The sequence below is a fragment of the Artemia sp. Qi Xiang Cuo genome, chromosome 7 (assembly GCF_049724085.1).
Source record: "Artemia sp. Qi Xiang Cuo chromosome 7, ASM4972408v1, whole genome shotgun sequence".
In the NCBI taxonomy this organism is placed as follows: Eukaryota; Metazoa; Arthropoda; class Branchiopoda; order Anostraca; family Artemiidae; genus Artemia; species Artemia sp. Qi Xiang Cuo.
In genome coordinates this window covers 46932157-46949633 of record NC_142800.1, presented here as the reverse complement: position 1 = coordinate 46949633, position 17477 = coordinate 46932157, and the positions used below count along the sequence as shown (strand labels likewise).

Sequence of the window (17477 nt, the reverse complement as noted above, 5' to 3'; positions counted from 1 at the left end):
TTAAAAAAAAACCTACTAATCAACTTACAGATGAATGACCACGGATTTAACATAAAAAAAACAAACTTGTATATCATGAACTAGAAATCTACGTCAGAAAAAACTTGTCCTTAATAGGACCGGTATTAAATGAGCCTGGTAACCCAATTACTTGAAAGTACACACACAACCTGTTTTGGTACGGGCACGTACGCAAAGTATATACCATCAAGCAAATTCCATATGATATTTCAAATTACTATAGAAATGATACCTCTTTGCAAATGACCCTGGTAACCGTCCAATGCATTGAAAACCTAAACACGCATATCTATGCCTTAGGCGTAGGGTTCAAATATATAGATGCCTGGCCCGTGGTAAGGCTTATTACGCAATCACTGGCTGGAGTGCATACTAGCTTACTACTGCTATCTCAAAATTTTGATTGGATGTGTTTGGGGAAATGGTGGGCATGAGAGGGGAGTTAGTCGCTCTCCAATCACTTTCAACTATTAAAAAAGGCACTAACCCTTTTAATTTCCAATCAAATGAGCCCTTTAGAAGTTTCTACGACAACTCTTTAAAAAAACTCAAATGCTCCCACAGCATAACTTACACCCCTTGCCCTGAGGGCTGGGGGGCTCTCATCCTCAAAGACCTAATTTCCAGAAATTCCTACTACGTTGAACAAAATGGCTATCTCAAAATTTTGACTGGATGTGTTTGGGGGAATGGTGGGCGTGAGAGATTGTTAGTTACCCTCCAACCACTTTCGACTATTAAAAAGTGCCCTCTTAATTTCCAATTGAAGCCCTCTCACTTCCAAATGAATGAGCCCCTTTTGAAGTTTTTACGACAAATCTATACAAACCTTATATGCCCCCAGGGTATAACATACAACCTTTGCCTTGGGGTCGCTGGGGAGTTCGTCATCCTTAAATACATAATTTCCAGAACTTTCAACCACTTTGAAAAAAATGGCTATCTCTAAACTTTGAGTGAATTCTTTTGGGCAAATGGTGGGCGTGAGAGGTTGGTTAATTGCTCTCCACTCACTTTTGACTATTAAAAAGGGCAATTTCAATTTCCAATCAAATCGAGCCCTTTTTGAAATTTCTACAACAACTTTCTACATAAACCTTATAAAACCACTGAGGGCTCTGAGGGAGTTATCATCCTAAAAGACCTAATTTCCAGAACTTTCAACTACGTTGAACAAAATGGCTATCTCAAAATTTTGATTGAATGTGTTTGGGCAAATGGTGGGCGTGAGAGGGGGGTTAGTTGCCCTTCAATCACTTTCGACTATTAAAAAGGGCATTAGCCCTTTCAATTTCCAATTGAATGAGTTCTTTTTGAAGTTTCTACAACATCGTTTTCCATATAAACCTTATATGCCCCCAGGGTATAGCTTACAAGCCTTGCCCTGAGCGTTTTGGGGGGGGGGAGGGGCTGTCATCCATAAAGAACCAATTTCCAAAACTTTTAACTCTGTTGAATCAAATGTCAATCTAAAAATCTTGATTGTATTTGTTTGGGGAAAAGGTGGGCGTGAGAGGGGTGGTTAGTTGCCCTCAAATCACTTTCGACTATTAAAATAGGCACTAGCCCTTTGAAATTCCAATCGAATGAGCCTTATATGCCCCCAGGGCATAACTTATAACCCTTGCCCTGAAGACTGTGGGAGGAGTGTCCTGCTCAAAGGTATAATTTCAAGAACTTTAAACTGCGTTGAACAAAATGGCGATCTAAAAATTTTGAGTGGATATGTTTGGAGAAATGGTGGACGTGGAAGGTTTATTAGTTGCCTTCCAATGACTTTCAACTATTAAAAAGGGCACTAGCCATTTCAATATTCAATCGAATGAGCCCTTTTTGAAGTTTCTACGACAACGCATTCTATAAAAACCGTATATGTCCCCAGTGCATAACTTACAACCCTTGCCCTGAGGGTTCTGGGGGCGTAGTTATCCTCAAAGACCTAATTTTCAGAATTTTCAACTACGCTGAACAAAAATGGCTATTTTAAAATTTTGATTGGATGTGTTAGGGGCAAAAGTGGGCGTGAGAGGGGTGTTAGTTGCCGTCCAATCACTTTCGACTATTAAAAAGGGCAATACCCCTTTGAATTTCCAATCTAATGAGCCTTTTTGAAGCTTCTACGACAACACTTTCTACAAAAAACCTTATATGCCCCCAGGGTATAACTTACAGCCCTTGCGGTGAGGGCTGTGGGGAAGTATCCTCCTCAAAAACATAATTTCTATTGGGAAATCAACTAAGCTGAACAATATGTCTATCTCAAAATTTTCATTGGATGTGTTTCGGGAAATGCTGGGCGGGGAAGGGTTGTTAGTTGCCCTTTTTAATACTTTCGACTATTAAAAAGAGCACATGCCACTCTAATTTCCAGTTGAATGAGCCCTTATCGAAGTTTCTACACAACCTCTTCGATACGAAGTGCCCTGGTCTAAAGAAAAAAAACAATAAATAATACATTGTGCCAACATCGTTCTTATATGTCCCAAGGCATAAATTAAAACCCTTCCCCCGAGGGTTGTGGGGAAGTGTCTTTGTTAAAAACATATTTTCTATCTGGAAATCAACTACGCTGAAAAAAATGGCTATCTCAATATTTTGATTGGATGTGTTTGGGGAAATGGTTGGCGTGGAAGGGGTGTCATTTTCCAGTCATTTTCGACTATTAAAAAGGGCACAAGCCACTCCAATTTCCAACTGAATGAGCCCTTTTCTAAGTTTCTACGACAACTCCTTCGATACGAAGTGATCTGGCTTGTGAAAAATTGACCAAAAAAAAATAATAATATATTGATCCAACATCGTTGTTTACTTAGGCAGCGCGATGGCGCTACCTATGATGAGTGATTAGAAGAATATGAGAGAAATGAAAGTCTAAAACATGAAATGTTATGGAATAAGTACAACGTATGAGTTCCTTGATGAGGTATGTCTTTAAACTGAGCTGCATATCCTGGCGCTAACGACAATTTTGCTGGGGAATGATAATTTTGCTTTATTAGAAAAAGAAGGTTATAAAATGTATATACAAAATAGGGTACTGCACCAACTTAGTAGTTTAGCTGTGTATGTAAAAAGTGAATTTGATGAACAGATTAGATCAAATTTTGTGATTAATTTTGAAATGAAATTTTAGTCTATGGTTCTTAATGTAAGTGATATGGTTCCTCATACAAATAATAAACTTATGGTTGTAGTAATTTATAGACTACCTTCAGATAATGTTGTAGATTTTATCGAAATGATAAATGAATTTTTGGGAAAGTGGCCAAGTTCAAGAATTTCATGTTTTATATGTTGAGTTTATAATATTGATTTTAATATAGTTAGTAGAAATAGTAAGGCAAGACATTTTTTAGCACAAGGTTAATTTTGGTTTTTTTCCTGCACTTAACATTTGCACACGAGGGACAGAAACTTCGGAGTCTATAATGGATATTTTTTTCGTAAATAGTAATTATTTGTGCGATACAGTAATTATTAATAATGTATCCGACTATTTTGGGGTTGCAATACCTGTGCCTGGAATAACTGATCCTAGTCCCAATAATAAAAGTTTGTCAACGGTGCCCTTTATAGATGGAAATGTGCGTTTGAAGTTTAAGTGGAAGCTAGAAAGTGCAGATTTTGAGGTTCTTCAGGATAGTACAGAAATTGATACCACATTTGGTAAAAGGATTACTATCCTCAGTGAAAAAAAGGCAAGCGATGTATAAAAGGAGAACGACTCAAGGTTCGATATCTGATAAAGAACATGGTAAAGAATTTATTAGAAAGTTATAAAGTCGTTAAAAAAACAAAAATAGAAATTTAAAGATTTTGAAGGAAGCCCGGAAAAAACTTAGCAACTGATTCAGCCGGTAATAAACCCAAATAGTATACCAATAATTCCAAGTAATCCCCCGTTGTATTCGGATAGTGGTTTGGCCAGTGACTTGTGTACCCACTTTTCAGAAGATGGGCTAAACAAATCGACATGTGTGGAGCGCATAAATGGTGATGGTACATACCAGAATTTTCTTCCTGAAGCAAGTGATACAATCATTTATCTTCAACCAGTGAAATCATGTAAAATTGAGGATACTTTGGAAAGTATGAATAAATAAGCTGCTGGAATGGACTTTATAATCTTGCAAACAGTTAAAAAAAATTGCCCAATTGTAACCAGTCATATGTTGCACCTTTTTAATCAATGTTTTGAATTTAGAGTGTCCCCTAATTACTTAAGAAGCCAGTTGGTTATGCCTCTGTGTAAAGGAGGCGATAAGGAAGATATGAATAACTACTGTCTGATATCTCTACTTCAAGTGATTTCTCTTGTTTTTAAGACACTAATTTACAGATGATTGGTAGATTATTTTGAAAAAAAGATGTTTCTTTTCACTCTAGTTAATCTGGCTCTTGAAAAAATACGTCTAATGAGCATGCTTTATGATCTTTGATTACATTTGCTAACGATTGCCTGGATTCAGGTTTAATGGTGGCTTCAATTTTTATGGATATTATGAAGGCTTCAGACTATGTTGATCTTGAGATTTTATTGGCTAAGCTTAAAAATGCTGGAATCCGTTTTAAAATTCTGAAATTAATGCTTCATTTCTTGAAGGGAGAGCGGAAAGAGTATTGCCGGGCAAATTCCTGCCAGAAGAGATAGCAGTGAGTTACGGTATTCCACAAGGGTCTGTGTTGGGTGCTCTGTTATTTATTGTATGCATTAATGATCTTAATCGATGCCTCAAACAGCTGTCAACGCCAAGATACAATGATAGCTTGGTGCGAGCAATATTTCCAAGTTTTGTTGATAATACTCAGTTTATAATGGCTGCGAAAACAGAAGCAGATTTGAAAAATGGCATGAAACAAGGAATGGTGATAATCGAAAGGTGTATGTGAGTGAACAAGCTGCTTGTTATCAGAAGAAAAGAATCTTCGTGTTTTATAGCAGAAGTGCGAATTACTAGCCATGGATTGAAGAAATCGAGTCAGAAAATAAACGTGTAAAACGGAAAAGTATTGTAAAGTATATTGGTGTCAGGGTAGATGAATACCTAAGTTTGAAAGATAATATTGCATTTATAAGTACAAAATTAGCCAAAAATTTTGGAATTCTGCACAAGCGAAGAATTTTTTCCCCGTAAAGGTTATTAGAATGTTATATTTTTCTCTTATTTATCCATATTTGGGTTTACTGTGTTAAACGCTGGTCGTCGACGTTCACTAGCCATTTATACCCGCTTCATGTGTTACAAAATAAAGCTGTAAGAAATTTGACACAGTGATTTTTCCCAGAAATTTTACCATATTTCCCATTTTTCGGTTTTGTTATATTTTATGAATAATTTTTTAACTATAAATTATTTTTCTAATTTGTTACCTGCATGTTCTTCGGAATTTTATAAAGAAAGTGAACATAGTAATGAAACTAGAAATGTTGAATTGGTTAGAACACCAGTTCCAATCGCAACCAGATTTAAACTTTCTATTATGTATATTGGTCCTCAAGTCTTGAACACGTTTCCGGCGGAAGTAAAAGGTAAATAAGCCCTAGAGGAATTTCGTGCTTCTATGCGATGTATTTGTTTTAACCAATATTTTAGACATAGATTGAGTGAATAATTTGGGAGTGAGTATATGCTTCTTAGTTTTAAAAAAGAATTTGATTCGTGTGTCCGATATCAAGCCTCTGCTTCTCTTCCGTCCTTCCCAGACTCTTCCTTCCGACGTGTTCTTAGTCCCTCTTCTCACTCTAGTATTGGGTTAGCAATTTGCATCTTCCAGTCTTCTCGCCGCCAGTCTTTTTTGAATCCGTACCGGTCTAACTTCCGAATCCACTGGCCCTTGAGACATCCTTGCCTGTGTCTCTGTCGCTTTGCCGTTTATGACCGTAGTATCGGACACATCACTCATAAACGATTCTATATTCCCAACTGCAACCCTGTCACTTTCCCCACTGACCAAATTCATACTTGTCCCGCTAGAATTTCGGACAGTTTGAATCTCTCGTTGAGTTTCAGAGTCGTTATAAAACGTTTGGTCTCCTATTTGAAATTTCGTCTCCTGTAAGAATGCATCGGATCTACCTTCACATTTCGCATGCTCTAGAATCGGTCTCAACTTGTTTCTCGCCTCCCTTTTAGCCTTGGTATAATCAGGGGTCGCTTTCAGTCCGTATTCTCTCAGATATCGATTGCTCCGTATAAGCGAGTCATCTTTAATTGTGAATCTAATACAGACCGTTGAGACTTCTCCAGAACGAGTTTTCATTCTAAACACCTCTTTAATGTCACTCCAGTGAATGTCTAAACTGGGAACGACCCTACGAAAACACTATAATAAGTCATCCTTTAGCGAACGACCCCTTGCTTCTGGGTTGAACTCGTATAGCACCAAGTTATTTTTCTTAGATTCAAATTCTAACTTTTTCAACATTAGTGAGAGTTGCTGAACTTTAGTTTCCAAAGAACTAACTTTTCTATCCTGTTTCTTCTCAAACGTAGCCCATTCTACGTGCAGATCCAGCGCTGGCAACGGTATTTTCAATTTGCTGCAACTTCTCCGTAACCTCACCTCTCATCTTTTACATTTCCGATAGTAGTTCTTCCATTTTCAGCGTTAGATTTTACTTAAAACAAAATATTTCAATGTTGTATTTTTTTGTGTGTGTGACCCATTTGTTAATAATGATACTTATAAAAAGTCATCATAACGTTGACTCTGAAACTTCGAACAAACAAATTAGACCTCGGCGCCGCGCCGATGAGGGAAGACCGGTGGCGGCGGGGCCAAAAACAGCACGCTGCGCCGCGCCGCCGGTAAGATGTTGGTGGCGCGCCGCCGGCGTGATCAATGCAGACCGCAAACATTAATGTTTTCATCAGTCTTTCTCAAATCACAGCTTAAATTTACAACAGATTCGAGCCTATTCATGAGTTCAAAAATTCACAAGTCGCTGGCTGGAAACTGATCTTCTTCGTTATTCATCAAGAGAATTTTTGTCAACTTTTCAACTTTTTGGCATCCCTGCTTTCAATAAAAAAATCAAGGTAATATCACTTAAATGTAATAACGCCCTATGCCCCCCCCCCCTGGATGCCATCTTGATAGGATACCGTCTCTGCTTTAAATAAAAAAAATTAACTTATTGGCACCCCTGCTTTCAAAAAAAAAAAATCATCCAGGTATTATCATTTAAATATGATACCTCATCCCCCCCCCCTCTGGATACCACCTTGATAAAATGCCGTCTCTGCTTTAAATTAAAAAAAAAATTAACTTTTTGGGATCCCTGCTTTCAATAAAAAAAATTTTTATATATTATCATTTAAATGTAATACCCCCTACCCCCCCCCCCTCTCTGGATACCACCTTGATAGGATACTGTCTCAGCTTTCATTAGAAAAATAAGTTACTTAATAATTATCTAGGTATTAATAATTAACAAATATTGTTCAAACAAACACGCAAAATAACGTCAACAGCTTAGTGTTCCTGGAAAAAAATTGAGGGTATGACGAAATGTGTAGAATTGGAACAACAACTGTGTCAAAATTATTCCCATACAACTCATACTATGCAGAAAATAATCCTAAAATTTATCGCATTATTAAATAGAGTCCACATGAGCTAATTAAAAGGGACAACAAACAAAAGTAAAATTAGGCCAGTAGCCTTACCAGAGATTACAAAATACGCAAGACAATGAATAAGTCTTAATAGGGGGCCCTGGGTCTATCAAAGTATTTCAATGGTTTCCCAGGGAATTTGATATCATTTTCTTCTGTTTCCACTTTAAATGAAAAAAATAATTATCTTTTTGGCATCCCTTCTTTCAATAAAAAAAAATGAGGTATTATCATTTAAAAATGATAGCCCCCTATCCCCCCCACCCCCCTATAGGCAATAATTTACAATTTATTTATGAATAATAATTTTTGGATAACTTCAGGTTCAATCTTTAATTCCCCAACCTTATACAAAACTTAGTCTATAGCTAAATTTTGTATCAATAGAAAGTTTTTTTTTTGGGGGGGGGGGTCAAAAAGTTTCAGAAAGAAGATTGTATTTTCTATCAGGCGTTCAACAATTGAGTATTACACATTTAAGAAATCTTATCTAAAAACAGTAAAAAAAAAATGCAAACTTACAATTCAGCTGTAGAAACAATCTGTCGGCTGTCAATTTCAAAATCCAACTGAAGGCTAAAGCTGTATAGTAGTGAATTTGTTCTATAATACTATTCAGTTTGAAAATAAAATTCTTGACTACGAACGATGTTAGAAATAGCGATTGGGAAACTACATTCGAAATGATTTAAACTCATTTCATAAAGACGATACTGTCTTTTGTCAACATGTGAAGAACTGTGTATATTGCAATATTTGCAATTGCATATTGCATCTGTTTGGTTTTTATGCAAAGTAACAAGAGAGACAAAAATAATGAACAAGAAAGTAGTGAAGAATTATGGTATGCAAATTAATATTTGGCAGGGAAAGTCACTGGTGATAAATCGCTAGGGATGGCGCCGTGATTGCGTGATTTTCGGGGATTCGGGGAACCAATTTTTTTTTCGGGGTGACGCATAGATTTTCGGGGAAATACCCGAAAATTTGGAGATAGTGCAAGCCCTGCTTGATTTCTAATCAGGAAAATCGAAATACTAAACCACACGAGAAGGAAAAGCTCCGACTTTGCGGTTGACGCAATAAAGAATTGCCGCAAAATTAATTTAAAGTCGACCGAACGCCGCCGTCTCTGTCGGCGGCGGCGTGCCTGCGGCACGCCGGCGGCGTTACGACACTTCGGCGGCGTTCGACCGGGCCTCTCGTCGGCGGCGTTCGGTCGATCTGCCGGCGCGGTGCCGGGGTCTAAAACAAATATTATGAATGTTGCCCGAATCCAACATCTGTCTATCTGTTTTGCAGGACGTATGTTGATCATAGGGCTGTTCTTCAAAATAACACACAAACTGCTTGAAATTCAATTCTTTTTCTTAGTTGGTTTGGAATTTAATTACTTAGACTTAGGTCCTGGTATACTTACTAGTCTGTATTTAATATCGACCTTAGACAATTATTGTGAAAGTAATGAAACTGCGTATACTATTTCGCATTGAAACCCCAGGTATCGCAACCATAGGTGAGGACAAACATAACGTTGCTGCAATAAATTCTAATCTTCAGTTTGTTGGAAAATTTTCTATTCTTTCAGACGTTTCCGAGTGTAGCTAAACCCCAAATTTGAGCTTGTATTCACGGAGAACAAAGTATTGCGAATAGTAGCGGCGCCAAATGCGGCCTTGGTGCACGAAGTATTCTGAAGCGGACTGCTCTGTTAAACCGCTCCCTGTCTGTATAGCACATAACATCCTGATTTAGTGCTTTTATTATGTTGGGAATATTCAGTACAATCCCATAGTGCAGTAGAATCTTCCATATAGCTTCGTAGGGAATAGAGTCTAAGGCTTTCAGGAAGTCAATAAACACCATGATTATCTGAGTTTGCCACTTGATTCCTTAAGCGAAACTTGCAGATGAATATGATATGGCAGCACAATTGATTTTCGCAAAACCCACGCTGCTCTTGTATTGAGATTTTTTCTGCTTGTGTAAACCTTATTTTTTAAAAATCGTAGTAGGTCTTGATTAATAGCGAAATACCACATAACTAACTGTCACTCAATGTTATACATTTGTTTCAGGAAGGAACTTCACATATTGAGTACAAAGATGGGGCCACAAAAACCCTCAAGACTTACGACAAAATTATTGTGGAGCATCAAACAAAATTCAAAATGACAAGAGGACAAGGGACGAGAGGGATAGTGATCGTGATGGACTAATTGAAGCCAAAAGAGTAATTTTCTATTATATATAGAAATAAAACTTCTGTGAATTTTTTCTTGTATCTAAAAATTAACATGATGTGTATGGTTTGTTAGTATCAGTGAATGTGCTTACTGTTCACTGAGAGGGGAGTTTCCCCAGACACAGAAACTTTAGGGGGGCTTTATTTCAAATAATTATTCTAATGGCTATAATCATCATTTTGTAATTTTGAAGTTTGTTTTTATTAAAATAAAGTAGAAATTACAGTTACTAAATGAAAATAATTAATAAATTGTTAATTAACTAGTAAAATGAAAATTTAAATTAATTAAATAGTTAAACAATAATAACTTAAAACATTAACTTGAAATTATTATTAATTTAAATAATAGATGAAAAACTTATTACAAAGCAAATTATTAATTATTTAATAATTTGAAAATTATCTTGATAATAAATGAAAGTTTGTTAGAATTTGGCCTAAAAATTTTTGTGGTAGACTGGAGGGTGCTAATGAAGGATTTTTCTTAAGGGGCAATAGAGGTCACAACCGCCACTGGACTCAAATTCAAAATAGAGGTTTAGAAAATTGAAGGTATGTATATTTGAGATATGCCCAAAATACGTAGAAACGTAAGCCAAGTAAGCCAGACGTAGCAGCTAGTCTAACGGCTTCAAACTAATAACTTTCTGGATATTTTGGGTAGAAGCTCATAAATGTAGTTAGTAGGGCTGATTGATTTTACAGTATGAACAAGTTATCTAATTCTTTGATGCCCAACCCATGGTATTTGCACCCGTGGACACACGGTGACAGCTGGTCGGGTTTACAGTAAAATACCTTTGAGTAATGGTGAAAAAGCCACATTTACCGATTACTTTCTGTCTTGATCCTCTGAGCGTGTCCATACCCCGAAATTATTATGAACAATGCACCTTGTATTCGACCCCTTCTCTTCTCCGACTCCTTCTTTTTGCTTTACTCATTTCTACTTACATTCTTTATTTGTTATGTTTTATTCGTTTCTCTCGTAAGAGCGTCACACATTGGCTGCTTCTTTTCAATATTTCCCTTCAATTTTTTTTTCCCTGGGGAGGGAATAAATGGAATAGACTGAAAAATATACGATTTATTGAGATAAAGAATATGCATGTTTGAAATGTAACTTAAAGTTATGAAAACTCGACTCTGAATATTAGAATTTCTTCGTCCTCCAGCAAAGCGGTTTTTGAATTTTATTCTCATTTTCAACAGGTTCCCTATTGTAGGAGTGATTCAAATTTTTTTCGTTATTGGTCAATTCTGTAATATTTATATAAGAATAAATTACAGCATAGTGGAGGTTAAAGGACATAAACAAAAATCATGACATTTTACTCAATTCAGACTTTTCTCAAATTGGCCGTGTGTATTTTTTACTTTTCATTATTGCTTAATAATTGTGAATGTATTTAATTTGCGGGAACTTTGAATTTCTTCGGACGAAATTTCTCCATTGATCTTATGGAAATGGTATCGTTGCTTTTGCTGTTTAGATGCATCTGATATTTGAAATACTCTTTTTCACGTAAGAATTAAAAATCACGTAAAGTCTCTCATGATTGCCAGATTGCCTTGATTTTTTTCTCCTACCTCTTTCAGTTATTGAGATTATTTGATAGTAATGTCAAAAAAAGTACAAATTCTGCTGTAAATTAACCCCGTGTTTTGAGTGATTTCAGACTTTGGTGGTTATTTAAAAAATCAAGCTATGACTGAATTATTTTGCGTGGGCTTATGTTTTGTATTATTTTCTTAATTAAGTAGAATTGACTTAAGGACACCCTAAACGGTCAATCATTTTGATCAAAAACTTCCATCAATCAACTGATTAAAGCACGATTGACCGTCAAAGAACCGATTGGGTCATTCAAACTTTCTATCAATCACCATCAACGCTTGGCTCAAGCATCAAACAGGTACCTAGACGGTCAATTATGCTTTAATCAATTGATTGATGGAAACTTTTGATCAAAATGATTTACCCTCTAGGGTGTCCTTTAATGTCACATCAATCAAAGTAGCCCCTGCCTACATTACGATGTTTGGATGTACAAATGCGGGCTGATCATCTTCAATTAAAATCTTTGTGACTATCTTAAATAGATATGTAAGACTTTTTCTTGTAGCAAAGACTATAATCGTAAATTTAATACATTTAGCTTAACAGTTTTAGCTAATTAGTAAGTTTTTAGTTAGAAATTTAAAAAAAAATGTCAAATTGGGCAAAAAAATTCTCCAAGGTAAGTAAGCTACACTAAAACCAGATAACTGCAAATTTATATATTTTTTAATTGATTTTAATGTAATTGAATATATTTCTTTGATTGATGTGTTTTATAAAATTGTGGTTTTGATTTTTTCTATCTCCAGTCTGACCGCATTAGACATTCTAATGATGGATATTTCTGAGACACATCCTGCAGAATTTATATTGACGTGAAATTCTAGAGGAACTGGGATTAATTCTTCTCCCCCTACAAAACGTCTAAATATACATGAAAACATGTGCTTTTCGAATTAGTATTTCAACTTTTCATGTCAAACATCGAAAAGACGGAACCTAAAACGGTACCAAGTAGAGCTGACATTTTCTCCAAGTTCAGCGACGCTTTTTCCATGTAAAATATGATGTTTAGTCAGATTTTGGCCTGCATTTTGAAGGAAAAATTTACCTTTCTACGATTGAGCGCGACACTTGTGAACCATGGTAAAAAAATTCAAATAGACAGCTCTGAATAGTTTTCGTTGGCTATTTTTTAAATAAGAACTGTTTCGTAATGCATTTGAAAAACTCAAATTGCGAACTTGAATAAAATCAAAAACAGGTAAAGCAATGGGGAATTCATTTATGTAAGTGAAATTTTTTTGAACCGTAAATGAATATTTCCGCTCTATATCCAAGGGCAGTTCTCAGCAAAGTGCATATATAAATAAAATAAGACTTGCTATAAAATGTGATTATTAAAACTAAAATTAAAACAGTCCTCGAATCATTACTCTAAATTACTCAAATTCATTAAAAAAAACTTGTCGAAAAACAGTTTTTTCGAAGACAAGTAAATAGCCAAGCTAAACTTACGACGGGAAGAAATTTAAAAATGTAAAGGAATAAAAGTAAGAAAAAGCATCGCTTTATCACATTGCTCTTTTATTTGACCATTCGTTCTTGATGCATTTGTGAAAAAAAAAAAATCAAACTTAACCATAAAGAGTTGGAGTATGAGGTGCGGCCTCCTCATATACAGGATAATATCTATTTGCTTTTAGGTTTAATGTCGCTCTTGACTTTAATTTGAAAAACTTGTGTTTAGGTTTAATTTTTGTTCATTGTTAATATCTTTTGTGTGGAAATATAGAGGATTTTTCATCCCGCCCCAACTGCTCCTGACCTTAATGCTATAATTTAACTTTTGCATAGCAATGCTTCGACAATGGAAACCATCCCTGAAAAAGACGATTCCCTGTAATTTTTTTCAGATGGGCCTGACATGTCAAAATAGTTTTTGAGAAATGATGTTTATATTTTTACGGAAAGATTCGCTAGAAAAATTTTGCTTCCGGGAAAATGTACTTCCTTTTTTGCCTTTGTGCAGGTAACCATACGATACTTATTACAAAGAGCAGTCATCAGGTCATTGCAACAAACAAAATAATGAGAAATAATCAATTAATGAACATCTAATCAATATAAATAAATTTACTTAGCAACTAGCTTACAATGCCCATCAATGTTCAATTCGTTCCGTACTTATCCTAAAAAGTCTCTCCTGCCGCCTAATAGTATCATGTAAATGTAAATTTTACTTCACATATTGTTATAATCGGGGAGCCATTCTCCCCATTGTATCCATGTCCAAAGCTTAGTCCAGGTATATTATTCAAAATAAGGGGATGCTAGAGGTTAAATTCCTTCTTCATATTCATCGCAAGAACCTCTTACGAACGATGGAAAGTTTGGCCTTTAAATTTGTTGGGAGGGCTAGGGCCCTCCCTCTGCTCTTCCCAAAATAGCTACTGACTTTCCGCCATGCTCAAATAACTAGTGTGTAGAAATGAAACACTATATAAAAGTTAGTATCACGGTGCATATTTTTACACCCTCCATATTGTATTGACTGTATTGATGTTTCGGCACAAATGTGGCACCATGTTGCAGCATGACCTTTGAAACTGGGAGGATATTTATACAACTTTTTGATTGTTCTAAGCCGATTTACCCAGAATTTTTCTCGACAATGTTTTGCTGTAGCAAGATCTGAAACTTTTAAGATCATAAATGATAATGATTATGAACTGTTAAATATCTGAACATTTTTTCTTGATAGCGTTTTGACCCTGTTCAGGCCAGGAACTAATTCACAGCACAAAATGGCCGAAATCAGTACTTTCCTGCTGCATGACTTATTGCTGCTTAAAAATGACCCTGAACACTCAAATGACTCCTCTTTCGATATTATATAACCACTTCTTCTTCAATATCATCACCCCTGGAGGAGTGGAATGGAAACATATAAACATGCAACCATTGCCAAATTTCTTGGGAGGATACCAAATTTCGTGTTTTGTGCAAAACAAACTTGAAATCTCCACAATTAGGTTCTTTGTCGTTCTGAACGTTATTCTGCAATTTCATCAAGCTCGAACCCCTTTTATGGGGCGTTTCCTCTTTTCCTTTAATTTTCAAATTTCCTCTTTTGTTGAGATTCTTCGATATTTTTATTGTTATCAAGGTGCCATTTTAGAGTTATGGTTACTATGGGCGCGTTTCGTTTTTTACTTATTGCTCGTTACCAAGAACTGTTTATGCGTATCTAATAGACTAAACCATAGGGCCCAAGTCTCCTATCAGTTTCACATGCTCTAGCTTCCCAGTCCAGGCTTAACCCTAATTTGGCTGAGGAAACGTTAAAGGCCTCTTAAGTTTTTGTTTGTTTTTTTTCTCTGTGTCATGATGAGGGTCATAGAATATATAGCTGAAATATGATTTTTTTTTTCATTCTTTTACTTTTATCAAAGGAAGTCTATTTGAGGAATCTTTCTGTCAACCTCGTAGTAATTTATTTAAAGCATCTTTTTTTTAAGCATGATTTTTTCCTCGTTTCGCAACATGTAAGCCAAGGGACAGTCTATCTCACCCATTATATCGTCTTGGACTCTGAATCCAAAGTTCCTCCAGACATGCTGCAAAGAATCTCTTACAAATTGACATTTACGTATTATAACTGGCCAGGAGCTATTAGAGTCCCTGCTTCGTGTCAATATGCCCAGAAATGTGCATATTTGATAGGACAGAACGTTAGAAGAGTACCGGATGCTTTGTTAGATAGTCGCTTTTATTATCTTTGAATTTTTTCTTATATCTTTGTGTCAATCCTTTTAAAAATTGAAATTGTTGAACTGTATTTCAGCTATGATTATGATTTTATTTTCACTAAGTATTGTTTTTACTTCAAAAATGTCTTTTTTTTAGCTTTCCAGTAAATTGCTAATTACAAAATAAAACAGAAAAATATATTTATAAAAAATACAGTTGCGTTTTTATATTAATATCTGGAAAATTAGACCACAAAACTCATTAGTGAGTCCTCATTAGATATGTATATGTGTGGATAGTTTTCTTAAAAGGGGTGATAAAGTGATCTCTACGTAAGATATTTTAATGAAGTCAGCCGAAAAAAGTGGATAATTTCAAATTTCGGAGAGTGTCAGCATCAAGGGTTTTTCATGACTGTCTCCTAAACACCTCGCATTGTTTTGGCTCACAATTTTTCAAAATAGAAAATTTAGGTTAGCAGTATATCCGGCGTTAAATGAGAGATATTCAATGGACAACAATTAGTAAAAAAAAAAAACCTAAGATGAATTACTGTCGTTTTATTAGTGCTTTGACTTTCTTCTAAATCGGAGCGATTTCTAGAAGAAATTTTCATTTTTAATATGAAGACGTTGTGGGGCCTGGTAAGTTAAAGAATTTTCATTCAAGAAAATTTAGTCTTTGAAGCTTAGGGACGGGATTTGCGGTGATGTCTCTACTGTGGATGACCGTGTCAATTGTCCTAAGTTGAGCATAAAATAAATAATTACTCTATCATCTTAAACATTGTAAAGTCAAGTAAAGTAGCTTGTCTTGCATGGTATTATCATCGATTCATCATTTTCAATCCTGGAAGTGATGTCATAGATTGTGCATAAAAATATCATAGAAAAATAATTTTGTAGACTATGTACAATATTACCGTCGCTAAGCACTAAATCTTGCATGACTTTATGTTGAAGTATGTTCCGTTTTATACCTTTTTCGCATTACCATCAATCTTAGACTTATTTTATATTCGAAACAAATTTAATGCTAACAATATTAAAGTATAAAGTATATATTGTACACGTATTCAGAATGTTGGGACCGATTTTAAGGGGAAATATTCCTCTCCTTTCTTTTTTCCGTACTAATGTATAAATACAATTTATAAAAAAAGAATCGTATCAGTAAGTATTTATTTTTGTGTGGTTATATCCTGTCTAATAAGCTATTTTATTTCATCAAACAAATTTACATGCATAGCGTTTAAAGCAAATTGATAGGGATGACCAGATGAATTATTTTCTTGCACAAACACTTAATCCTATTTATCCTAATCATTTGTCAACTATTTCTTAGCAACATGTAAAATAGGTCGGAAACTTTTCCTCTTTATCAAATATGTTGTTAGTTAGAGTCTGGCTCTGGTCCTCATTATTTCGAAAGCTACTGCCCCAGTGCGTTAACTAGAAAACAGAATTTCAGTATAATTAGATTATAAGTATGTATATGTGCAGCTTGTTATGTTTGTTACTGTTCTAACCTCTCAAATATAGCTCTTTTCCTCACGAAAGCAGACTGTCATACCCTTCAATGAAGAGGTTCTTTTTTTTTTTTTTTTTTTTTTTTTATTTTATTAATTAGATATTTGTTTAACAGACTTTTCGTTTTTTTGTTTTTTTTCAGTTATAAAATGAAAAAAAAAAAAAACGATCACGTGTTTGATCCTTCTATATAAGACTTAGCTGCTAGATAAAATGACTTTCATCAGCTATAAGAATTTGAACTCGGTTGACGTCTTCAGTGCCATCTCATTCCATTCTTGTATACTTTGGATCAACAGAATAGTGAAGTTCAAATGACTAATCATTTAGTCTTATAAAAAAAAATGAACTCTCCTGTTTTGTTTTTTGTTTTTTAATATAACTTTATTTGGACATGGTATATACATTCGGTCCTAAAAACGTGGCGTAATCAAAACTTAGTGGCTAAGTAGGTGGCTTTGCATATTTTGCAACAAAATTTGTTGGGTTTTCATTATTCTATTATTGTTCTACATTTATATTTAAAACAAGAGTTTTCTTTCTTTTTGCTGATTTCTCTCTAGTGAACCGACTCGTTTTTGGATCAAATCAATGAAAAAAAGAAACTATTTTGCAATAATTCATAGATAAGTGTTACAGATGCTGCAAAACAATCGTTTTTGTTCCTTTAAGTTTCAACTTCACTCTTTACTTTCATCAGAGAGCATCCCAAGCAATGTTCCTCAAGATGCCTGTACTTCCAACCA

General features: G+C 35.1%; 1 protein-coding gene across 1 annotated transcript in view; it reads left to right on the top strand.

Moving 5' to 3' along the window:
- The window catches only part of LOC148950346 (uncharacterized), an 85556-nt gene extending 75697 nt beyond the window's left edge, over positions 1-9859 (top strand). Inside the window, exon 4 of the mRNA XM_089091842.1 lies at positions 9719-9859. Within this exon, the coding sequence (XP_088947968.1) occupies positions 9719-9859 (141 nt within the window). The remainder of the gene's footprint in view (positions 1-9718) is intronic.
- Positions 9860-17477: the final 7618 nt, after the last annotated feature.